The sequence below is a fragment of the Phycodurus eques genome, chromosome 2 (assembly GCF_024500275.1).
Source record: "Phycodurus eques isolate BA_2022a chromosome 2, UOR_Pequ_1.1, whole genome shotgun sequence".
Lineage (NCBI taxonomy): Eukaryota > Metazoa > Chordata > Actinopteri > Syngnathiformes > Syngnathidae > Phycodurus > Phycodurus eques.
Window position 1 is genome coordinate 5,065,616 of NC_084526.1, and position 27,421 is coordinate 5,093,036.

General features: G+C 41.9%; 1 protein-coding gene across 1 annotated transcript; it reads right to left on the bottom strand.

Moving 5' to 3' along the window:
* Positions 1-692: 692 nt before the first annotated feature.
* cdhr5a (cadherin-related family member 5a) lies at positions 693-21,586 on the bottom strand. The gene is given in 15 exon segments (XM_061670997.1): positions 693-2,868; positions 6,534-6,694; positions 6,963-7,029; positions 7,143-7,256; positions 9,065-9,271; positions 9,356-9,453; positions 11,205-11,295; positions 13,241-13,426; positions 13,512-13,616; positions 14,872-14,958; positions 15,039-15,128; positions 15,198-15,260; positions 15,627-15,773; positions 15,775-15,800; positions 21,541-21,586. Coding segments are annotated over 15 exon segments (2,061 nt in total). The 3' UTR covers positions 693-2,295.
* Between the last annotated feature and the right edge of the window lie 5,835 nt (positions 21,587-27,421).

Below are 27,421 nucleotides of genomic sequence, written 5' to 3' on the forward strand. Positions count from 1 at the left end.
TTGTTATATACCCTTTGTGGGTATATAACAAAGTAAAATCATTTAAGTTAATTTTTTCCCTCATTAATGTACACACAGCACCCCATATTCACAGAAAAAAAATGGAATTTTTAAATGTTTTGGAGATTTATTAAAAAATAAAAACTGAAATATCACACAGCCATAAGTATTCAGACCCATTGCTGTGACATTTATATATTTAACTCAGGTGCTGTCCATTTCTTCTGATCACCCTTGAGATGGTTCTACATTGGAGTCCAGCTGTGTTTGATTATACTGATTGGACTTGATTAGGAAAAGCCACACACCTATCTATATAAGACCTTACAGCTCACAGTGCATGTCATGAGGTCAAAGGAACTGCCTGTAGAGCTCAGAGACAGAATTGCGGCAAGGCACAGATCTGGCCAAGGTTACAAAAAGAAATCTGCTGCACTTAAGGTTCCTAATAGCACAGTGGCCTCCGTAATCCTTAAATGGAAGATGTTTGGGACAATCAGAACCGTTCCTAGAGCTGGCCGTCTGGCCAAACTGAGCAATCGGGGGAGAGAGGTAAAGAAGAACCCAAAGATCACTGTGGCTGAGCTCCAGAGATGCAGTCGGGAGATGGGAGAAAGTTCTAGAAAGTCAACCATCACTGCAGCCCTCCACCAGTCGGGGCTTTATGGCAGAGTGGCCAGACGGAACCCTCTCCTCAGTGCAAGCCACATGAAAGCCCATAAGGAGTTTGCTATAAAAAAATCAAAACAAACAAAAAAACACCTGAAGGACTCTAAGACGGTGAGAAATGAGATTCTCTGGTCTGATGAGACCAAGATAGAACTTTTTGGCCTTAATTCTAAGCGGTATGTGTGGAGAAAACCAGGCACTGCTCATCACCTGTCCAATACAGTCCCAACAATGAAGCATGGTGGTGTCAGCATCATGCTGTGGGTGTGTTTTTCAGCTGCAGGGACAGGACGACTGGTTGCAATCGAAGGAAAGATGAATGCGGGCAAGTACAGAGATATCCTGGATGAAAACCTCCAGAGTGCTCAGGACCTCAGACTGGGCCGAAGATTCACCTTCCAACAAGACAATGACCCGAAGCACACAGCTAAAATAACAAAGGAGTGGCTTCAGAACTACTCTGTGACTGTTCTTGAATGGCCCAGCCAGAGCCCTGACTTAAACCCAATTGAGCATCTCTGGCGAGACCTGAAAATGGCTGTCCACCAACGTTCATCATCCAACCTGACAGAAAGAGAGAGGATCTGCAAGGAGGAATGGCAGAGGATCCCCAAAGCCAGATGTGAAAAACCTGTTGCATTATTCCCCAAAAGACTCATGGCTGTATTAGCTCAAAAGGGTGCTTCTACTAAATACTGAGCAAAGGGTCTGTATACTTATGGCTGTGTGATATTTCAGTTTTTCTTATTTAATAAATCTGCAAACATTTCAACAATTTTGTCTTTTTTCTGTCGATATGGGGTGCTGTGTCTACATCAATGAGGGGGAAATTTTTAACTTAAATGATTTTAGCAAATATAACAAAGCATGAAAAACTTAAGGAGGTCTGAATACTTTCCATATCCACTGTATTACCAGTGTCTTTGTGCTATAGTATCTTAACATTATATTAGACATCCCAATTCTAAGGCACATTGGAAGCAAAAATATCATTTAAATCCAGAATATTTCTCACTTTGAATAAAATGCATGTTCCTTCTTTGTCAAACTCAGTTGCTCCATGTTCAGATGTATTTACTGTAGGTTTGTAAACTTAATCCAAAACTATCATGATTTGAATAATAAAATCTTGAAAAAATGTTTTAACATCAAACAACACTAATCGTGTACATTTCCCTCAAATATTACAGCAACAATAACTACTCTAAAACTGCATCATGCATTATTTTCTTAAAACCATTCTGATTGTCTGTTTTCTCCATATGTGACTGATGTTGCAGTTCAGTTTAGTTCACTTGAAAATGTTAAAACTTCTACAAATGAAATTAATACTGACCTTTAAGCTATTATTGCTTTAAAATGTCGTCTTGAGCAGTCAGCATAAGAAATAAACAATGGTGTTTTTTCAGCTCATGCTAATAAAATCAATGTGTTAACTATAAAATCATCATGAACATTAAATTCTAAGAAAGTCACAGTAGCAAATACTGTACATACTATTGAAACTTTGAATCTTAAGTTTAAGGTTTGTAGATATCCAAATGTTGAGTCTTCATTGACTGGACTGTTCAGACTTTGACTGTAGGAAGTATCCAAAAGTGACACTGACTTGAATCAGACCTCTTTTCAACCGTCCTGCTCGTTTCCTTCCTTCTCCTTTTCTGAGATGGTACTACCGTGGTCCTGCTCAGCTTTGCGTTCCGTGTTGTGGCTTTCCTGTCCATCTTCAGACTCTGTGCATGGGTCTTTGACTACTCCCTCCATCACCAGCTCTCCTTCCAGCTCCTCCTGTGTCTCCTCCTCCACCTGACCCACTGTGTCCGGGATAATCTCCACCTCAATGTCCGAAGAGTCCTCGAGTTCCTTGAACCACACACTCTTCTGCCCCTCCTTCCTCCTCTGCTTGGCCAGGATGGACCTTGAGCTGTAATCGTCTCCATCTCCTCGACCTCTCCTGGAGGGTCTTACCGAGGGACTCCCTTTGGGGACGTGGTTAGTGAAGACACCGCAGGAGGCGCAGTGGCGGTTGCGTCTCCCCAGGGGCATGATTCGGCCTCCGGGGAAGGTGCTGCGTCTGGGAAGGGTGTTCTTCCAGCGGCCGCGGTTTACGTCGGCCTCATTCTGGAAGCCATCATTGGTGTACTGCAGGGAGTCTCTGTGGCCAGTATTTGGCTGTTTAGATTTCAGAGAGTCCAAGCACTATAAGCAGTGGAGAGATTAAAATGTAATGAATCATGGCTTGTATGTAGAATTTCTGTTCACTTGCTGTATAAAGATGGTGGTTTTGCAGAGTAATGTTTTCATATTTCATCACAGAAACCTTGTGCGTTGTACTTGATAAATATTAATCAAAGGAAAATGTGAGGTGCAAGACGTTTTCTGACGCGTAAGATGTGACTGCTTGAAGACACTAGTGTTCTTTCACACAGCATGGATGTCAATTTGTGTGAAAGTCTTCATCATTAGCTGGCTAAATAATTCCAAGGAAAGCCAGCCTTTTGTGTCACAAGCAGGGGTTTCATAACTACAAAAAGCAAGTCGCCTATTCTTTTCTGTGGGGGAAAAATTAACACATCTGGCCATCAATGGGAGATGCATGTACAAAAGTTTTTGGTACACCTCAATTAATGAAAGAAAACACACAATGGTCGTAGAAATAACTTGAATCTGGCAAAAGTAATAAGTATTTAATGAAAAGTAACCAATGAAAATCAGAATTGTGGCTCAACAGAATTATATATATATATATATATATTTTTTTAAAAACAGGTCTGGACAGAAATGATGGTCCCCTTCATGTAATATTTTGTTGCACAACATTTTGAGGAAATCACTGCAATCGAACAATTTTTGTAACTTTCAATGATACTGCTGCTCCTGTCAGCAGGTATTTTTGCCCACTTTTAGGAGTAAACTGCTCCAGTTGTTTTATGTTTGAAGGGTGCTTTCTCCAGTTGACATGTTTCAGCTACTTCCCCAGATGTTCAATAGTATTTAGATCAAGGCTCTTAGAAGGCAACTTCAGAGTAGTCCAGTGTTTTGGTCCTAGCCATTCTTGGGTGTTTTTAGCTGTGTTTTTTGGGTCATTACCCTGTTGCAAGACCCATGACCTGAGACTTTCTGACACTGGGCAACACATTTCTCTCTAGAATAAACTTCATACGCTTGAGATTCCATTGTACCCTGCGCAGATTCCAGACACCTTGTGCGAGAGATGGAGCAAAGCAGCCCCAGAACCTTACAAAGCCTCCTATATGTTTCACAGTAGGGACATTTTTCTTTTCTTGGTATGTTTCATTTTTGCATCTGGAAACTGAGCTGATAATGCCTTGTCAAAACGTTCCAGTTTTGTCTCATCTGTCCATAGGACATTGTCTTAGAAGCTTTGTGGCGTGTCAACATGCAGTTTGGCATATTCCATTCTGGCTTGTTTTTTATTATTTATTGCCAACAGTGGTGTCCTCCTTTGTCGTCTCCCATGAAGTCCACTTTGGCTCAAGCAATGACAGATGGTGTAATCTGACACTGACGTACTTTGACCTTGGAGTTCACCTTTAATTTCTTTGGAGGTTGTTCTGGGCTCTTAACATTAATTTTATGTCTCTTCAATTTGTCAAATTTTCCTCCTGCGGCCACATACAGGGAGGTTTGCTTCAGTTCTGTGGATCTTAAATTTCTGAATATGTGCAACTGTAGTCACAGAAACATCAAACTGCTTGGAGATGGGCTCATAGCCTTTACCTTTAATGTGCTTGTCCATAATTGTCTTTCTAATCTCCTGAGGCAACTCTCTCCTTCGCTTCCTCTGGTCCATGTTCAGTGTGTTACACCCCATGTCACAGAACAGCATAGTGATTAATTGTCACACTTTAAATAGGACGGCAGACTGATTACAAGTTTGAAGACACTTGTGATGCTAATTCAGGACACACCTTGTTTGAACATGTCCCTATGGTCAAATTATTTTCTTTTCTCGGGTTACGATCATTTTTGTCCAGGCTTGTTTCATGAGTTTGTTTTTTAAAAATATTACTGTTTAACCACAATTCAAAAGCAATGTCTGAATTTCATTGGTTAGTTTTCATGATTATTATTTTGTTTTTGTTATTTTATTTAGTTTTTTGTTATTACTGTTGTAAGATTTCTGTGACTACTGGGGTTTTTTTCTTTCATTAACAGGGGGATACTAACAATTTTGTTGATGTATGTATATTTAGGAGCAACAGTCATACAACCCCAATTCCAATGAAGTTGGGACATTGTGTTAAACATAAATAAAAACAGAATACAATGATTTGCAAATCATGTCCAACCTATATTTAATTGAATACACTACAACGACAAGATATTTAATGTTCAAACTGATAAACTTTGTTGTTTTTAGTAAATTATCATTAACTTTGAATTTTTGGGCTGCAACACGTTCCAAAAAAGCTGGGACAGGTGGCAAAAAAGACTGAGAAAGTTGAGGAATTCTCATCAAACACCTGTTAGGAACAACCCACAGGTAAACAGGCTAATTGGAAACAGGTGGGTGCCATGATTGGGCATAAAAGGAGCTTCCCTGAATTGCTCAGTCAATCACAAGCAAAGATGGGGCAAGGTTCACGTCTTTGTGAACAAGTGCGTGAGAAAATAGTCAAACAGTTTAAGGACAATGTTCCTCAAAGTACAATTGCAAGCAATTTTAGTAAGTAAGACTAGACCCCGTTCTGATTATCGACCTCGCCTTTTTGCCTCATGTTTTTGGATACTGTTGCCTTTTTTGGATTGCCTGCCTGTGTACCGACCTCTGCCCATATATTAAACCTCTCTTTTTGTTTTTGTTTTGGAGTCGTACATTTTTGGGTCCTATCCTTTGTTCCGCTCATGACACTACTATGCAAAGCAAAAGCCATTTATCAACAACACCCAGAAACACCGCCGGCTTCTCTGGGCCCGAGCTCATCTAAGATGGAATGATGCAAAGTGGAAAAGTGTTCTGTGATCCGACGAGTCCAGATTTCAAATTGTTTTTGGAAATTGTGGACGTCGTGTCCGCCAAAAACGAAAAGAACCAGCCGGACTGTTATGGGCGCAAAGTTCAAAAGCCAGCATCTGTGATGGTATGGGGCTGTGTTAGTGCCAATGGCATGGGTAACTTACACATCTGTGAAGTCACCATTAATGCTGAAAGGTATATACAGATTTTGGAAAAACATATACTGCCATCCAAGCAACGTCTTTTTCATGGACGCCCCTGCTTATTTCAGCAAGACAATGCCAAACCACATTCTGCACGTGTTACAGCAGCGTGGCTGTCGCAGTAAAAGAGTGCGGGTACTAGACTGGACTGCCTGCAGTCCAGACATGTCTCCCATTGTAAATGTGTGGCACATTATGAATCGTAAAATACGACAACGGAGACTCCAGACTATTGAACAGCTGAAGCTGTACATCAAGCAAGAATGGGAAAGAATTCCTCCGACAAAGCTTCAACAATTAGTGTCCTCAGTTCCCAAACGTTTATGGAATGTAGTTAAAAGAAAAGGTGATGTAACACAGTGGTAAACATGAGCCTGTCCCAGCTTTTTTGGAATGTGTTGCAGCCATAAAATTCAAAGTTAATGATTATTTGCTAAAAACAATAAAGTTTATCAGTTTGAACATTAAATAACTAAATAACTAATCTTTGTTGTGTATTCAATTAAATATAGGTCGAACATGATTTGCTAATCATTGTATTCTGTTTTTATTTATTTTTAACACAACGTCCCAACTTCATTGGAATTGGGGTTGTAAATACTGTATAAAATATGGTCATAGCAGTACAAGTTGTCGTAGGTATTCTGTCATTACTGTATTTTACAGCTAGAAACACTGACCTCACAGATTTTGTCCGCGCTGGAGTTGCCCTTCCACAAGCGGGAAATCAAGAAGCCAATCACAGTGAAGCAGAGGACCAGCAAAGCTGCCATAACCAGCCCAAGGAGTGCCATGTCACCGGCACGGTAGCCAACGTTTGCCGGGGACGGCATGGCATCGGCTGCAGAGAAGATCATGCCAGAAGGATGTACAAATGAAGTTTGCATATACATATGTGAATTTACCAAGAATAGACCTTATTTGTTTTGGTATGCTATAATCAGTTGGATATTTTTTTTCTTCCTGAATTCCACAATAGCACAAGGCCACAACATATACAGTACAAGGATGTCTGGAAACTTTCTAAATGCATTTTATTTCCCTCCAGCACCTATACATGTTCAGCTCGATGGCAGTTCTTGCAGTGTACTGTACAGTGATGTTCCTACCAGGTATAACCTGAACAGAGAGGGCAGCTGTACCAAACTCTCCTGTTGTTGGGTCCACTGCTCTAAGCTGATTTTAAGGGGGGTAAAAAACACAATTATTGCTTTAATAACACACAATTGCAATTATTGAAGTGAAAATCAAAATATTTTGTATTCATTGTTGCGGTGCATGATATTCACCTGTAGTGCAAATGACTCCGTCTTTACAACTCTCTTCAGTATCACAAAACCATCTGAGGTCACATTGACGTAACTGCTGTACTGCACCTCGTATTTTACATCTGGATTCACACCCTGAAAAAGAGGAGACTATTTAACAAATCTGTATATAATTATGTTTGGAAACAGATCCAAACCCCATGATTGCCCAAAATAAACATATGGCAAAAAGTAAGGAAAGTTGTGTTTGGTATATTATTTCTATTTTGTAACAATGCTTCTTGGCAATAAATCTTGTACTTTTGGAAAGCTGTTTATTGCCCTCTTAAAGGCTGGCAAATTTGTCAGTAATATGCATTTGTGGGATGGGTAGCAGAGCTGAGAATTTGGATGGCAGCCATGAAGAATTTGCCAAATCTCTGCCAATGCCAGTTAATTTTGCTTTTGCCATTGATCCTTGTTTGGTACATTGAATGATTGATGTTTGAAGAAAGACAAATTGTCTATTTAACACTTTATTCATTTAACAGTCAGGAGCCTCAGTAGTGTATGGAAGAACAATGCATAGGCACAACAGCCTGGCACCTACTCCTCATGCTGGTCACCAGGCTGTTTAGACACAGCTGTGGGATGGCATCTAATTTTTCAACCAGCATTTGTCACAAGTCAGCCAATGTGGTTGTGTGGACCCTCTGGCACGAACAGCATTCCCAAGCTGATCCCATACAGGTAAATACTCAGTGGGGTTGAGGTCAGGCCATTACATCCTATTCGTTCCCAAATTCTGGAAGTAGTCTCTGATAAACCCCACTATGTGGGGTAGTGTTGTCCTCTTGGAGGATAGACCTTTGTTCCAGGCTGTGGAGATATGGGATTGCCACAGGTTGCAGAATCCCATCTGGATAGCTCTACATTGAGATTGCTTCCAATAATGACAAGCCTAGTTTTTCCAGTGACGGAGACACCGCCCCAACCAATGACACTGCCACTGGTGGAGCAACCAGCATTCTCCGCATCTTCTCCACACTTTGTCCCTACGATCCAACTGCCATAAGCAGACAGCAGTGCTGACAGGGTGAGGAAACAGTCTTCTAGGGGTGTTGTCTTCTTGTCACACCCACTTAGCGGCCTGTCTTTGATATCTCCACTTACATGAAATTTTAGCTTAGGAAAGGTACAAGGGCTCACGCCAAACAATGCAGGAACTTGGTTTTGATGAACAACAGGTTGAAGTTGCCATTTCACATGAGCCCTATCCAGATGAGTTCAATGTTGCATGCAGGTTCTTGGAGCAGACACCTATTGACCACTGTAGCAGGGCCCACGCTCACCTGAGGGTACCAGGAGCTCAAAACAAGAGTCAATGGCACCAGTAAAATAAGATATTTGGCATTGGCAGAAAAGATTTGTGCATTTTCTTTCATGGGGGCAATCCACATACTCAGTTCTGCAGTTCTGCATCCCACAAATGTAGGTTCCTTACAAATGTGGCTTTTAAAAGGGTAATACACCGGTTTTCCAATGGTGTAAGATTTATTGCCAAGAAGCATTGCTACAATAAAGACAATCTACCAAACACAAATTTACTTACTTTGTGTGCAATATTGTATTCATATTATACAAAGTTGAATGAACAACTAGTAGACTAGAATATTAAAATACAATTTGGTGCACATTCATTTTAGCAAGGCCCAAAATGATTTAGTTGGTTGAGGAGCAATTTGTGACAATTCAGGACAAGCTAGTCTAGATGTCATGAAAGCATCAGAACTACAGGATACAACAATCAATTCATTGTTTTGTACTCTCTTTAAGTCTTTCTGGATAATCTGCTGCTATTTGTCTGAAAGAATTGAAAGTAATAGTCTGTTAAAAGCAAAACTCTCCACCTGGCACTGATACAATTAAAAGCCTATATCCTCCACCAGAAGTGTAGAACTTACACTGGCAAAATCCTCATCTCGCGCTCGGACCCTGAAGGGTCTGTTGCTACTGCGGTCCCTGAGGATCATGCTCTCAGGTATAGAGTTGCTGTAGATAAAGCCCTCGTAACGCTCCTTCTCAAATTGAGGAGGGTTCCTGCTCTTCTTCGTCACATCAAAGGTCACTTGCGTCACAGCAAACTGATCCCTGTTGGTCACTTGTGATGCCTGAATGTTTGGGGGGGGGGGGGGGGAACACTTGAATAACAAGTTGAAAAAAACAATATATTGACCAATATGATGTTGCATTACCAGAACAGTGAGAGTTATTGGGCCCACAATATCTACAGCTTTGGTCATGCTTATATTCCCTGTTTCTTCATCTATCTGGAATATATTTCCTTCATTCCCTGCATTGGCAAGAAAAATAAAAACATTAAAATATTTCGAAACCACACTAAGGGAAACACCATTTAGCAAAAATAAAATCAACATGATCTACAGTATCAATTTAAATGTAAATAATACACAAAAAACATTGCAAAAGGTATGACAAAGTTGGAACACAAAGGTGGTTACTCATAAAGGTGTACTGTATTTTTGGATGTTCCAATATTGATTAAAAGTTACAATTTAAAACTTGTGGCAACTTTTCTTCAGCTTCTGGGGGATTTTTTTTGCAAGACTCATTCCAAAAGCTGTGCCACTGACAACTTGATGTCAAAGTTAAGACAGGGAGCTTTATTATTTTTAGTTTTTGACAGTTGTTATTTTTTATTTTTATACTCATGTGTAAGTAAGAATGTTTACAGAAGATATACATCAGGTGCATCTGCGACAATCACCTTCGAAATTTACCTTTGACATTCATCATTGATGTTACAACTTGCGCATTGTTTTTACGGCTTAAACTTTGAAGTGCTTAACTATTTTTTGCCCATTTTTACCCAATTAAGAATGGAAAATGTTTACTTAAAACATTGCCTTTACAGTCACACTGAAACAGATTTTGTTCTATTTCCACTATTAAGTTTTGGAAATTATCGAAATCTAAACAAATCACAAATAAACACATCATAAAGTGTTTTTTATCACACACGGGCAGGGGCGTCACTAGGTTTTATGGAGAGACCCTCCTCTTAGCGCCCAGAAGATGCACAGGATGTGAGGGAATGTAGTGCGCGAGCACAAGATTTCACAAACAGCTAACAAAGATTGAGAAATTGCTTGTTAACATTTTTGGACAGATTTTAAAACAATGAAATACTGGGTAAAAGTTAAAAGTCACCGTTAGATTTGTACTGTTGTTTCAGTCTGTTTTTTAATACAGTACACAAACACAGGAAGTATGTTTACAGCAGTAACCACAAATATGAAAACATGTACACATTGTTGCAAACTATGCAAAAAAAGGTCACTTTTTTTGTGACAAAGTCAGCCAAGCCCATCATTTCCAATTAACAAAGAAATAGAGATTAATTTCTCTTCGGGGAGTTAAAAATTTAATCAAAATCCAATTAACAGCTGCAATCGCCAGCTACTTTTCCCGCTTCCGTCAGACTGCCCCAGGGCTACACAAGCAGCTTACCACCACCAGGGTGTGACTGAAGAGTGAATAATGTGTGAAATTGTAAAGTGTCTTTGAGTGCCCATAAAAGTGCTATATACGTGTAATGCATTGTTATTATTATTACTTGGTGGGTGGAAGCATCAACGAATGCCATCAACGAATGCCATCTGTTTTTAAGGGTGGCAAATTTATTGACAATACTGCAAGACTGTGAATTCTTCCCCTTCCTGATACACTGAAACATATTTATTAATAACTGATCAATATAGAGGCTAATCACAAGACTTTGAATCACAACACAATAACTGTTTGCGGAAAGTATATTTTGGGACTTGGAACTTTATAACAGTAAATATCGACATTCAGTATATATACACAAACACTTTCCTTAGACTCCCTGGCTCAAAAAGGGATTAAAGGTTTCAGGACTTAAATCTTCCGTACAGTATGTTAGTAATTGATTTATTATATTAAGGGCACGCTATCAACAATCATGTTCGCACAGCAATGGGCAGAGCTGGCGCTATCTGGGATAAAAGCAACCACAGCACAAATTACAGCAAATATTAAACAAATGAACAGGGAGGGGACCTCTTAAAATCCGGTAGCTGATCTGTTCACTCCTGTTCTTGTCTCCATCTTTTGCAAAAACTGGGCCAGGTTCCAGTATCAGTGGGCCTTCCTGTGGATTCAAAACATGCTTTCATTCAATGGCTAGCTATTGAATTGCCCCACTATTGCCCCTTTTACATTGTACTGGTTCTACCCTCAACCAGCCTCGCTCCGCCCCGTGTGGTCGCTTCTCCATTTCACTTTTTGGAGTGACAATGGCACTGCTTTTCAGAACCTCCGACCTGGTTCTATAACGCAGGCCAAGGAGGGCCTTGACGTAACTGTCATCTGGTTGGTTTCTTGAAGTGCGGTGACTTGTCACTTTCAGAAACATGGCGTCTAAAGGTTGCCGCACACCGAGCGACGCTGCTGAACCCGATTAGGTGACTGTTTTCATGGGTGACCGATCTGTCTGTCACTGGTATCATCAAGTCATATAAATAGTATATAAAGCATCAAATATTGTGTTTTACATCAATACTTAACTATATTCATAATGTATAATGTACCTGTGGATGGGAAAGCAACGCTTGTGACCAGAATGTACGCGAACGTACGTATACGTTGGGAACGTTCAAATGAATGGAGCCAGCGAGCCTCCTTTCAAATATCCACACTCTCGCTTTTATTTTCACCAATACCTTCTCTCTTTAGCAACCTTCTTCCATCCATCCATCCATTTCCTGAGCCGCTTCTCCTCACTAGGGTTGCGGGCGTGCTGGAGCCTATCCCAGCTATCATCGGGCAGGAGGCGGGGTATACCCTGAACTGCTTGCCAGCCAATCGCAGGGCACATAGAAACAAACAACCATTCGCACTCACAGTCATGCCTACGGGCAATTTAGAGTCTCCAATTAATGCATGTTTTTGGGATGTGGGAGGAAACCGGAGTGCCCGGAGAAAACCCACGCAGGCACGGGGAGAACATGCAAACTCCGCACAGGCGGGGCCGGGGATTGAACCCGGGTCCTCAGAACTGTGAGGCTGACGCTCTAACCAGTCGGCCACCGTGCCACCTTCTTCCTTAACTATGAATCTTTTTACGGTTTAAGGAATGTGATAAAGTAGAAGATACTGAATACACAGTATCAAACGCCTATATAGGCTTGCCGGGCATCCACTTGTGCAATCGCTCATGTGCGGGGATCCAACTGTACACGATGGTCCAGTCCAGTCGGGTTCAACCACGTCACGCAGTGTGCGGCAGGCCGAGAGTAGCTTTTGTTCTGTGGTCTACTGAGGAGGTGCGGACCTGTTTTTCGTATTGGCAGAATATGAAATACGGCGAGATGGAAGGTGCGACAAGTGGGTCACCTTCTTCCTGATCCCGCCCCAATCCCTCCCACTTTGATTAGTGCCTGTTGTAAAGGAAAAGCAACGGAGACCAGGCCAGGCCAAGCGAGCCCGGGGCAGAGTGGGGCCAGGCGGTTCTGGAACTTGTAATGGAGAAGCAGCATATACTGTAAGTACATTAACTGTAGTTGTGATGTCAACAAATCTTACATGTGGGTCTGCATCAAAGTACAAAATCTTCTTAAACAAATGAATGTGAAAACAAGGTGAAACATGAAAGTGCATGTGTGAATGTACCTTGGCAAATTATATATTCATTCATTCATTCATTCATCGTCCGTTCCGCTTATCCTCACTAGGGTCGCGGGCGCGCTGGAGCCTATCCCGACTATCTTCGGGCGAGAGGCGGGGTACATCCTGAACTGGTCGCCAGCCAATCGCAGGGCACATATATACAAACAAACTCGCATTCACACATACGGGAAATTTAGAGTTGTCAATTAACCTACCCTGCATGTGTTTGGGATGTGGGAGGAAACCGGAGTGCCCGGAGAAAACCCACACAGGCACGGTGAGAACATGCAAACTCCACACAGGCAGGGCCGGGATTTGAACCCCGGTCCTCAGAACTGTGAGGCAAATGTGCTCACCAGTTGTTCACCGTGCCGCCCAAATGATATATTATAAGGCAAAAACAAAAAAGCATAATGGTCGAGAATCACCTCCTTCTCCGTCAGATTGACTTTCCCTCGATAGCCAGTGCTCACACACAGCTTGGCAAGTCCTAAATTAGTCCTTACACAAGGCTGAAACCAGGGTGGCCGGTTATCCACATCCTTCACATGCACTGTGATTGTGGCCACGGATGTGAAGAAGGGCTCATTGGAGGCTGAACCATTAAATGTGTCCTGGAAGGTTTCAGACAACAAAAGTCACAGAAAAGCAGACTTGATGTTGAGGTCTCAGGAGTGATGCTGTGATACTGTACTGTACCTGTACGTGTAAAACCAATGAGATTTTCTGCACAACATCGTAGTCTATGACACTTTTAACGAGTAATTTTGGAGTGTTGATGTTCTCGAGCCGGAAGTATTTTTCCTAATTTAACAGACAGAGAAAAGAACATTGGAACATGACTAAAGGGCCACTGTGAGAGGCTCTGACCGCACCCAATAGCACAGCTCCATTACAACTCAAATAAAAACGATGAACTACATATTTCTGGATTCATTTGCAAAACTATTAGCAAATCCAATGATATTGTTTCTTTAGTAATATTTATTACATACATACATACACATACATGGGCAGAGTTTCCCAGACTTTTTAGGCCAACTTTGGGGGTGCGTATTATACATGGATGCACATTATCCACGAGAAATTACGGTACATACATTTTCTAGGTACTGTTCAGTTGGAGCCTCTCCCAGCTGACTTTGGGCAAGAGGCAGGGTACAACCTGGAGCAGTTACCAGCCAATCACAGGTGCCATTTACACTCACATTCATACCCACGGCTGGCCATATGCAGGGGCAAGACGCCCTCAAACAAAGGCCTTGTCCCCTAAAATCAAATCTCCGCAAGTTTCATCAACTCTCTGTCTCTCCCCTCCATGCTGTGTGCAGGCTGTTAGTGATCTACTGTCTGCAGTGAGATCCTGCCCCCATTAAATACCCAATCACTGATGAGTATGCAAATGAGCCTACAAACGTATGAACAGTTTTGAGTCTTCAATTACTTAACATGCATGTTTTTGGGATGTGGGAGGAGGCCGAAATACCCGGCGAAAACCCTACGCGAGGACAAGGCGAACATGCACGCTCCACTCAGAGCCGGGATTCAAACCCGGGACTCCTCTGTGAGCCACTACTCTATTGTGTTGCCTGTTCTTGTGACTTTTGCTTTGTCCAGTAGGGGGCGCCACAGTTAGTCACAAGTTTTACACAATTTTAACCCTGACTGGCACAACCGCCTCAATTTTTATAATAATAATCTTAATCATCCTCATCCTCATCATAGATAGATAGTATATAGCGCTTTTCACAATAGTCAAATTCGCTTATCTGACCTTGGGACCGATCGTAGCTCGGTATTGGGTCAGTGGATGGGAATCAAACCATCTAGCACTACATAACCAGTGGTCTATCGTGCGGACTGTACTTCCAAACTTCCAAACAAGCATATTCTTACAAGAATGATATGAACTATATGCTATGCTTGGGCAACTGTATATCAATTATGTCTTTCCAGAGATAATGACACTTAAAACATCAAAGCAACTGTAACCATTTATCACGACATACCACGTACAGTAAATTCTATCAATGTCAATTACACTTTAGTTTCATCTTACCATGGCAGACTCCAAGCGATAAAATAGTGGTTCAGAATCAGCATCAGTAGCTTCTATCAGTCCCACAGTGGAATTCACTGGAGTCAGCTGCAAGATCCCAAATTCATAATCACGTCCAACATGAGATGAATAATAAATGAAGAATGTTCATTGGCTGCACAGCTCACCTCATTTACTTCCAGAACGTAGTTATTCTGAGCAAAGTTTGGGGGGTTGTCGTTTACATTTTCCACCAATACTTCGACGGACTCATTGACCTTATAAAGAGTAAAATGATGATTAATTCATGAAGTGTGACAGTGATGTGTATTAGGTGATGTACTCACAGATTTGGAGCCTGCTCTGCTGCATTGTACCCACACCACCAGAGCTGCTCTCTTGCGTAAAGCCTATCAAACATTCATCCGTTGTACTATGATGTACAGGTAAGTGTTATTATTATACTCTATGCTATTTGGGTCAGTTATCTGTAAATGATTAAAATGCATAAATATACATTGTTTTACATCTGATTATATCTTGGATGTCATTCTAGATTTTTTACAACAATGTAAACATTGCATCTGATCTTAGTATAATTGCCCTCCTGGTCTGAATTATTGGGTCAAAAGACAGTACATTTGTATGCCTATTACTTACTAAAGTGGGATTATGATATTATATATTATGAAATGCTAAATCAATTAAATTAACCCGTCTGTATTCCACTGCGACATGTAACCCTCAGTAGTTTTGTTTCTCAATTAGTTAATTACCTCATAGTCCAGTTCTTTCTTCACCATCAGGGTTTTGCCTTTCAGGTAAAACATTTCTTCAGGGTTCACCACAACAGTCAGTGTTACATCACTGCCAGAGCTTATTTTAACCACCTGGAGGTCAGCAGTGCTGTTCTCAGGGACAGGGCACAGGCCCAGCAGGCACTGTGCAAACTGAGAGGTGTGACAAATCAGATTTTGTTCAAAAGAGCAACAACTGTTGCACCTATCAAAGACTTGTGATAGAGTGGAGAAGGGGTTAAAAACATTTTTGATTAATGACCTTTGCAACATATTCAGTAGTTAATATTGTTGCTGCTACCATAGTATATCATAAAGGCAATAAAATTAAATAAAATAACAGCAATGAACAATTTGTATTTTATTGGACAAAGGTCACAGGCCACTAACAAGACTTGTTGACGGCAACTAAATATATCCTCTTTATTGGTCAGGTGAGTGCCCTGACTCAACATCCATCCATCCATTTTCTGAGCCGCTTCTCCTCACAAGGGTCGCGGGAGTGCCGGAGCCAATCCCAGCCGTCATCGGGCAGGAGGCGGGGTACACCCTGAACTGGTTGCCAGCCAATTGCAGGGCAGATATAAACAAACAACCATTCGCACTCACATTCAAACCGGAGTGCCCGGAGAAAACCCACGCAGGTACGGGGAGAACATGCAAACTCCACACAGGCGGTGTCGGGGATTGAACCCCAGACCTCAGAAATGTGAGGCAGACGCTCTACCTAGTCGTCCTTCGTGCCGCACTGATTCAACATAGTACAGTATATAATGCTTTTAAGTAGGAAGACAAAAGTGAAGGCAGTAATGCCCGCAAATAGGCAGAAAGTGAAGGTGACCGTAGTAAAGGCCTGTCAAGTCATCTTGAGGGAGAAAACTCAGACTTCATGCAGTCATGGAGGACTGGAAATAATTAAAAACTATGGTTGCATTTGGAATTACATCACTTTGTCCAAATGATATTAAACCTCTGAAAATGCTCGAGAATGGTCAATAGCAAATTTTTGTGAAATCTCGTAATTGAATCGGGAGTCTACACTTAAACCAGACATGCATCCAACTATTGCAAATCCATTGAGATGTTGCATATAAGACCAAATCAACCATGTATCCTTGAACTACTTGTCCTCGGTAGGGTCGCTGGTATGCTGGAGCCCATCCCAGCTGATTTTGGGTGAAAAGCAGAGTACACGTTGAACTGGTCGCCAGCTAATCGCAGGGCACATACTGTATAGACAAACAACCATTCACACTCACAATCACGCCTGTTGACAATTTAGAGTTTTCAATTAACCTACCATGCATGTTTTTGGAATGTGTCAGGATACCAGAGTACTCACAGAAAACGCAGGCATAGAAATGCAAACCACACCACCGTGCAGCCCAGACAAAATCATAAGAAAACACTACTGTCCAAATAATTCTGTACCTAACTGCAAATCCTAAAAACACTATTTTATTGAAAGGAAGAGTTTGCATAAAAGAAAACAAAACTAAACACTTTGTTTTTCTATGTTAAAACTGTCTGGATGACCTCACAGTAGAATTATCATCATCATCGTTTGAAAAATCATCCCTCTCTGGCCCCATCTAATGCCTCTAATTTCTTTTTAATTTTTATTTTTAAACTTGGCACGGCATGACAACAATAGCCAATCAGAGACCGTCGAGACAGGAGGTGTGACGGACTAGATGTGAATCATTTGTTCATGTGCACCTGCGCCGCTGCGTATGCAACCTCGTACGGAGTCACAGCAGCCTCTCGCAAAGAGATGACAGTTTCTCAGACAGATTATTTAACTGGTTAGCAACAAACGTTAAAGAGAAGGAATTGGGCAGCTCTCAAGACAAATTAAGGGGAAACATATAATTGGGGTGTCCTGTACGCGGACGGCTGCATATACTGGGCTTGGAAAACCACCGCATACGTCATGTCACCGTTCTCACCGGGGCAGCAGGTCAGTAGATCACTTCTCTCATATTTTTTATTGAGTGTGCATTGCAAAAAAATAAAATACAATATCAAACAAGTAACATTTCGTGTTTGGCAATACTCCATCGTGAATAAGCCATGCTAGCAATATAGCTGCCGTGCACAGTAACGTATTGAACTAACTGAGGCGTTTGTTTGGGCCGAGACGCAAGGGGGCGGGGGTGGAGATGGAAGTGAGGCTACATTTCAAATCTTGTAAGCAGTTTGAAAACTGCATACTCTTTACTTTAAGTTAAAAGTAAAAAAAAAACCACAAAAAAACACTATGCTGAAGGCTCTAAAAATGAGCTGAACAAGTTGGGGCTTGGCGGCACGGTGGGCGACTGGTTAGAGCGTAAGCCTCACAGTTCTGAGGACCGGGGTTCAATCCCCGGCCCCGCCTGTGTGGAGTTTGCATGTTCTCCCCGTGCCTGCGTGGGTTTTCTCCGGGCACTCCGGTTTCCTCCCACATCCCCAAAAACATGCATGAATTGGAGACGCTAAATTGCCCGTAGGCGTGACTGTGAGTGCGAACGGTTGTTAATATGGAGTGACTCCTTTAGGGTGCCCGAAACTGTCAAATGAACCAATTCCAGTGCTTTCCAACCTGCAGGCCGGACAAGACTAAAAGTTTTGAATTGGACACCTGGTGAAAGGGAGTCGAATGGTAAAATGAAGGTCAGACACATCATCTACACAATGAAACTCTGTTAGAAAAACATGTTTTTTCCCTTTTTTTGTAGTTTGGCTAATTGATTTTCAGATGCCTGGAAGCCAAAGAGGATTGAGAGCACAGCAAAAGTTCAAACCACTGACTCTCTGTCGCAGCAGCCTGATCAACATCCCCCCGAAGTCACTAGCAACAGATGAAATACTCAATAGAGATAAGAGCGCTACTTACGTCTTTGAGCGGAAGCAAACATTAAAAAGCAAAGGGTGATGATGCATCTGAAGATGACAATCACAGGTTTGCTTTTCCATTTTTGATCCATGTCCTGATTTGTGCGGCACCAACAGATGAAGACACAGGGAGGATGAGGAGCCTGTGGTACCAGCTGGTACTTCCACATAATGCCCCGTCTGTGCTGCCTGGTGAGTGGGAGTCAACTACAGTTACGATGTTTGTGACTTCATCTTACGGGCACATATCGCATTAAGCGGCTGCCAGCAGAGGCCTCACAGCCTCCCACAGAAATACTTGAATCTGTTTTAACTGCAATGTTTGTGATGGTTGTTCTATTGAATTCTGGGTGAAAATCCAGCAGAGGAATATTAACAGTGGGAAACATTTCTTTTTGTTTCCTCGGGGTGGCTAGACCTGTGTGGAGCGGTATAAAATACTTATGTCTATTTGAGCCTCTGTCCGAAACTATTGACCTGTTGCTTTTGAGTGTTTGTGTCATTCTTACCAGACAGGGGGAGGTAAGGTGTTAGGGTCTGATTTGGCAAAGTGTAGTCAGGCCTTTAACAATGTTTTGAACCCGCCCTGCTGGCAACCAGTCTGGGGTTTACCCCGCTTCTTGCTCAAAGTCCGCTGGGATAGGCTCCAGCTCACCTGCGACCCTAGTGAGGATAATCAGTATAGAAAATCCACGGATGGATGTTTTCAAAGCACTGGTGGTGTCTGTGGCAGTTTTCCAGGATTCCAACGTTTCAATTTCATTCATTTCAAAGGCAGGTCTCAGCAGCACTTCAATGCATCGACTCACCATTTGTTCAGGCGAGGTCAGGGACCGGGTTACGGATGTTGAATGGGTTGATGAGTTGATTATATACAAAACTATACTGATCTTTCAAGCTTGGAAATAATGCGTTGAACAACCTTATCTTGCCAAGAGGCCTACTTTCATGTTCTCTCATGTTCCCATTGACTCGCTGTGGAGTGCTGAGGGAACAAGTCAAAAGTCGCAACATCTTCCAATGTTTCTTTTTGCACACTGCTTTGCAGACGCATGCACATACATTTTGGGGGGCAGGTGCTCAAGCCAAAAAATGGGCACCAATCACCAAAATTATTTGTAGAATTATTTAAGAAAAACATTGCTGTACTTTATTGACATTGTACTGCAAAATGAGTTTATCATCATGCTTTTTTTTCTTCTGCCTATAACATCAACCTAATTAAGAGTTTCAATGAAATAAAACTTGTGAACTCGTCTTATTTGCAAAACCGCGTTTAAGTTCTGTCTTTCTGCTGCAGCTGTCTGTATTTCTCTCCCCCTCTCTCTTCATTAAGCATCAAAATGTAACGACTGCAACAAGGCAAGCAAGACAAGGCTGAGAACCACTCAGACTATGTATGTCCGTGCCTGCTCTATTGTGTGAAAACATCCACTTGAGAGCAGAGGGTTTTCGCTGCTCAGTGCAGACCCCCCATTTTAACTCTCCTCTCTCCGGTCAGTAGGAGGCGGCACCCATTCCCCAGTTAGCCTGATAAAAGGTCGGAGGGGTTAAGCAGTCTTTCGCCAGTGTCTATTTTTTGGTGAGTAGAAAACAAAACATCACGTTTCTTCTTCGTCCATTGTAGTTTTACAATATATTCCACAAATTCTTGTTTGAATGATCATTTTCATTTATTAAATCTACACCCATTACAGGAACTTAAGGTCTAGAATCAGTGGGAAAAACAATAACGTGGCAATGTTAAAACGCTATTCATCACCAGTGACAAAAAAAAAAAAAAAAAAATCTCCTTTTTTTTTTTTCAGTTTCAAACCAATTGTGCCACAAACAGAGCAAGATGTGTAATGTCACACCCTTAACTTCTCATCCTGTTTACAAAACAGAGCAACACCTGTCTGACACAGAAAAGCTCTCAGCGAATAGGATAAAACCCCTGACTCATCCCAGGAAGAGCTGGGGTCCTACTGATAGGATCATACATTCCTGTTATTTTAAGTCAGAAAAACAACCTTTCAAGAACAGTCGGTTATGCACAATTGAACACCTATTCCTCAACTTCCACAGCTAGCCAAGAAAAACTGTGACACACAGAGGTTGGCCTCAATAAATGTTAGATACTTAGCAGGGAAATATTTCTTTATGAGTGATTTCATTATTCAACAAAACCTTGATTTTATATTCTTAACTGAAACGTGGTTAGGTCAAGATAACAGTGCAACGAACTATCCTCATTGACTCGACCCAGACTTCAGTTTTATGAGTGAATTATTTATGAGTGAAGTTTTTGATGTTTTTAAAAAAAATTCTGGCGCAGCACTCCAGTGGTTTGAATCCTACTTAAAGGACAGACGAACAGTTAAACATGTTTAACTGTTTAACTGAACATACAAAGATGACCTGTGGGGTTCCCCAAGGTTTAATTCTGGGGCCTCTGCTATTCAACATTTACATGCTCCCACTAGCTAAAATTATGGAAGACAACAAAATATGTTACCATAATTATGCAGATGACACAAATTTACATCACCGTATTGCCAGGAGACTACCTGTATAATTTGAGTAAATGCATTGAACAAATCAATGATTGGATGTGTTGGAACTTTCTCCAACTATACAAAGATAAAACTGAGGTCATTGTTTTTGGAGCCAAAGACGAACAGTTAAAAGTCAGCATGTTGGTGGCGATGTTTAACCCCACAAACCAAGATAGAGGTCTTCGTGTAGTTATGGATTCAGACCTGAATCTCAACAGTCACATTAAAACCATCAAAACGTCACCCTATTACCACTTCTAGACTATATCAAGGATTAAATGCCATATATCTCAGCAAAATTTGAAAAAAAATGTGTCCATGCTATGATCTTTAGGAGACTTGACAACTGCAATGGGGTCTTTAAAGGCCTCTCCAAAGAGTCCATCAGAGAGCTGCAGCTAATTCAAAATGCTGCCATATTACTCCAGTTCTGAAGTCCTGACACTGGCTTCCTGTCAGACCAGGAATTAATTTTAAAATACTGCCTAGGTCTAGGTTCTCATGCTCTTTGGATCCCTTACGAGCCATCTAGACCTCTCAGATCATCTGGGATGGGGGTGCTCTCTGTTCCCAGAGTCAGAACTAAACATGTGGAAGCACCGTTCAGGTCCTATGCCCCACATATCTGGAAGAAACTTCCAGAGAACTGCAGGTCTGCTGCAACTCTCAGTTCTTTTAAGTCAGAGCTGAAGACCTTTCTGTTTGATGCGGCCTTCTGCTAAATCCTTGCAAATCCTTATCTTATTTTCGTAATTACTTGTAACTGCACTGTAACTTTATTGGTTTTGTTTTCAATTGTGTTGATGATTTTAAAGTAGTCCCAAACACACCCAAAAAAAAATCTTAAATTTGACACATCAGAGAAAAGAGTCGGTAACAAACCAGACAATGAATGAATGGGGAAAAAAACAATTTAAATCACACAAAAATATGTGAAATCAGGGTTCGAAATGGTGAAGAATTGAGACATTATTTCGGCTTCCAGACACTGCAGGCATGTCGCTAAATGCTCTCAAAATTGGCCTCCCTGAAACTTCAGGTGTCAATCAAATATGTGCCTTCTTTCAAGGCTCCTAAGTGGGTCGAGGAGACTTTCCAGCGATGGAGATTGCACACAGTCTCATGGGTTGTAGAGAAGCACAGAAAAGAGTCGGTAACAAACCAGTCACCGTAATGACCATAAGCCGTGCCGCCTGGACAATTCTCCTTTGAAATTCAGGGGTACAACACGCTTCTGTGGCTGCCGAAGAGTGCACCAAAGCGACCACAGCCTTGCAATGCGCACAAGTTCCCCTGGATTAATTTTTTTCCCTCCTCCTCACCCCACGATGTGCGGCTGTCAACTCTGAGGCTAACGGGCCTAAAGCTGTTGCGCTGGACCTCCGGCGGATCCCATCAGGTTCGGCGGTGCCTCGCAAAGCAACTTGCGTGGTGCCAGACGGCAAGACACTGTAGCCCAAATAACACAAAACAAATTACATTTCAGGGAAGTTGTATTTTTTCGAGTTGTGGCCATGGGCAATTGCACGGTATACTGGTATAGAAATGGGTTCAGGTTAAAAGTAAAGGCGCTTGGCCTTTATATAGTAGGGGAGGGCCTCATTCTAAAAAGTATACGCTCCAGCCCGCTGATGTCACAGGGCCTCTTTTTAGCGCCGCCAAAAAGATCTGACCAAAAGAGATGAAGAAAAAGTATTAAGCTATAGCGCAACACTTCATCCATCCATCCATTTTCTGAGCCGCTTCTCCTCACTAGGGTCGCGGGCGTGCTGGAGCCTATCCCAGCTGCCAGCCAATCGCTGGGCACATACAAACAAACAACCATTCGTACCCACATTCACACCTACGGTCAATTTAGAGTTGTCAATCAACCTATCATGCATGTTTTTGGGATGTGGGAGTAAACCGGAGTGCTCGGAGAAAAGCCACGCAAGCAGAGGAAGAACATGCAAACAATTCAGTACCACGTATATTGTTCTGAGTCTTTGTTTTTAGCACTTAATCTTCAAACATATTTAATGCATTTAGAAACAAACACAAGCATATACATTTTGCGAGACTATGTTTTGTGTAAGCACTTTAAATACCTTGTTGAAATGTCTCAGTGACATTGTTGCTGTGAGTTAAATTGCAGAGAATTATCGTTTTATTAAAGCTACATATTACTTCACATGCATCAAATAAGTTAATTTCTGGTATGTGATGAAAATTTAGGTTTATTCGTGGCACCCTTGTGGTTAGAGACATTCAGCAGATTTGGACTTCTTACTGACCTAGTACTTCATGTCGTGAGGGCAGTGTTGGTGATTTAACTAACTTTGTGGAGTTTGGCAAAAAACTTACACTGGACAAAAGAGTGAACGCAACACAACCTATAATTGCCACAAATCTATGGGAACTTCCATAACAGAGTTGGTAAGAACTTTCTGAAGAATATTTGATTTCCATTTTAGAGATAATTCCACAAATGTGTTCAGCTGTTATACAGTATCTGACCAAGGTGACTAATATAATGAGTCAAAGGTTGAGAATACATTTTTGTTTGCAGATTGATTCCATGATTTATTTTGTAACTTCTTCCGTTCCGCTTCTCCTCACTAGCGTCGCGGGCGTGCTGGAGCCTATCCCAGCTAACTCTGGGCGAGAGGCGGTGTACACCCCGAACTGGTCTCCAGCCAATCACAGGGCATATATAAACGAACAAACATTCCCACTCACAATCACACCTACGGGCAATTTAGAGTTTTCAGTTAACCTACCATGCATGTTTTGGGCATGTGGGAGGAAACCGGAGGCCTGGAGAAGACCCACGCAGGCACGGGGAGAACATGCAAACTCCACACAGGCGGGGCCGGGATTTGAACCCCCGTCCTCAGAACTGTGAGGCAGATGTGCTAACCAGTCATCCACCGTGCCGCCTATTTTGTAACTTGAATAGTTTAATTGCTCTGTGCTTTCATTCCAGAAGCTGAACTGCATAAATGTCAATTTAGAAAAAGCTGAAAAATTTCAGGTGCTCAAAAAATGTTGACCGGTAGTGTCCATTTAGTGGCATTCCTTCTTATATAACAAGAGCATTGTAGCGTGAATCGGTTATTCAATAAATGGACTTAAATTGTTGTAAGATCACGAGAGGGACTGTCAGTGGTACCTCCTCCGACCACTAATCAGATAAAGTGAAACTAAGGGTTGATATTACCTAGTATACGATCTTTATCGTTAAAAGGGGTACCATGTTCCTTCATTTGTTATGAACAGGTCCGAGCAGCGACAAAGCGTCGGCAAATCAGTTATTTCTGAAGGGTTGCTACACTAATGTATTTTGGGCAATTCTCCGACTTTACAGGTTAAAATCTTTGAGTCAAGAAACACAAAGAGCAGAGTCCACGTATTTTGTCAGGTTTAATTTCTAAGTCTACAAGTGCAGAGTAAAATGCAATCAAAGGGAAAAGGGAGGGCAAACTTTGATGGGCCAAGGGGGAGATTCGGGAGACATTCCAAATCGTAATATTAATCCCAATATCTGATGCACCAATTTGTCCTTAATTTGGTGACTAGCAAAGTTTGACTAACAGTTTCAAGCAGTTGAAGGATGCTGCATGCCATGTGGAGGAAGTATGCCCTGAGCGCCAACGTGAAGGAAGAAGAAAGTTTAGCTCTGCCAAAAATCCATTTTCTGGGACCAATTGTGCTGGGGTCTGGCGTGGCTCTGTTTGGGAGCGAGCGGCTGCTTTGCGGAAAAATCTCACCACGCGGGTGGCCAGCGGTTTGGCCTTACGGCAAAAAAAACGGGGTTTCACTTTGGTCTTGGAAAAAATATATAAATATAGAAAGAAAAAAAACTTGGTGCTGAGCCTGAAACCGAGCACCCAGAGAGGTCAGGCACCAGGGCAGAACTAGAGCTTTGCCTTTTGAGACAGACAAGAAGGGGAGGGGTGGACCCACGTAAGTTTCAGCTCAGCGCAAACGTTTCTTTGTGTGTTACTTTTCTTGAAAAATAATTCGGGGTAAATAACCTTTTAAAGTTACTCTCCTATATTATGCTTGGGTCAGAAACTTTACCTAGGCTTGAGGTACGGAAAATAACTTTGTCGTACGTTGTTGTACATTTGAGTCTAAACGTGACTTATTGTGTAATGATAAACCTATCATCCTCATCGCCACCCTAATACTGTTCTGCTGTATATTTGCTCATAAAAAGAGAGAAGGAATGCCAGGGAACAAGTACAGCAGCTTAACAGACATCAGTAATAAAATCACATTTCGTCATCTGCAATATAAGAAAACACACCAAAACACAAGCTTAAGCTTTGCATCAACAGTTTGTCAGTCCTGAGGTTCCCCTCTTGGGTGTGATGTTGCGTCACTTTTAGGTAACTTCGTCTGAGGGTCACCACAGGGGTCTCTTGTAATTGATAACAGAACCTTCAAAAGGGACCAATTATCTTTGATCCACCAGTTTGTGGCTTTGCAGATCCAACTTATCAAGCTATTGCTAATTAAGTTTGGCGGCCTGGATGGTTGAGTTACTTCCCTGTGTCTTGAGAAGGGAGGATGAGGATGAACTTATATTACTGATGGCTGCTTTAGGCGGCTATGTGTCCTTTCAAGGAAGGTTTGGAGTCCTTTTTGCGGAGTCTGCGATATTCGTTACAGCATCATATCACTGCCTAACCTGTGTCATGAACAAAACGCACGATCAAGAGTGGTGCTCAGTATTCACCACCAGCCTACTGATGTCAACTCTAAATCAAATGCATTTTTTAAATACTTCTGTGAGTGTGTTCTCTGATTTCGCACACTCGTGACCGGTTAGAATTGCGGATGCATGCGTGTACATCTACCAAACAAATGTTTGCGACCATACTCAAAATCTTGCACTCACCATATGTGCCTCATGAGCTTTGCAAGCAGCTCCTTTGTAGTAATCATGCTTGGCTGCCGACCTTGACGACAGTTATTCATGACACATAAGGTGGTATGAGGTATAATGCATGTGATCCTCCTTTCTGCCTATTATCCAAACCACCTCACAATTGAAATCATTACAACAATTTGAATTAAGCCAGAAAAGTTTCAATTAGACAGTGCTGAGCATACTGTGCTATATAGATTGTGGTCTGCATATTGACACAAATGATTTTTGGCAAATATGTTTAAACCAGTGAAACGGTGAGCGACTGCTTAGCACATCTGCCACACAGTTCTGAGGACCGGGGTTCAAATCCCGGCCCCGCCTGTGTGGAGTTTGCATGACTGTCTGTTGTCGTACTCGAGCGGCTCCAACTACCGGAGACAAATTCCTTGTGTTTTTTTTTTTTTTTGGGACATACTTGGCAAATAAAGATGATTCTGATGTTCTCCCCCGTGCCTGCGTGGGTTTTCTCCGGGCAACTGCTCCTCTCCTGTCAGTCAACATGCTCGCAGCTGTGTTAGGCAGGACACACACACACACACACACACACACACACACACACACACACACACACACACAGGCGAGTGTGTCGAGTTGTTGAAGCAGATTGAAAGAAATAATTAGCATACTCAAAGCGAAGTTTTTCAACGGCTAAGTGAGCGGCATAAATGGAATTAGTTCCTAAATTTAATGTCACCGCGGCGTTGTGGGAACATTTCTGATTCAAGCCAGATGAATGCAGCGAACGGCGATCCGGCTAACATCAGCAAGCTGGTATGACAAATTTGTATGACGTGACAACGACAACACAACATTAACTTCAAAGTGACAAAATCAATTTAAAACGCAACCATCCCACCCAATTTCTTCAACTGGGAACAAAAATAACATGGCGAGACATTTCCCATTTCCCGTCAGCTTGCAATTAAGGAAGCCTTTGTCCAACAATACAAATATACATAAATGTGACTGCGTATATGATCACATTTACAGTACAGTGAAACCTCGATAAACCGGACTGTCGGGACTGAAGAATGTGTCAAAAAATAGTTTCCATTTGTCACTTAATATGCTGTTGACAAAATCTGTTCGTTCCAGAATGTCTACTGTCGTTGTGGCGCAATGCAGGCAGAGAATGTATGACGTATTTCCGGCTCACAGATATACAATAGTACTAGATCCAATTCCAAAAGACGTGCCTATGTGGCAGCCATGTTGAATGTGGTGCAGCGATGTGGCGGCCATGTCGTGATAGTAATCTATTGTCTTTTGTACATAGAGCAGCGAGAGAGTCTGGAACATGCTATTTTTGGTACAGTAACATTTTTGTTTTTGTTTGTCAATTCTGCCTCCTTCCGCACAATCCCAGACATGACATATACTTTGCACCCATGTCGGCCCAACATAAAAAGTTCAATCGTTACGATGCTGCAAGGAGAGCGTTTGCT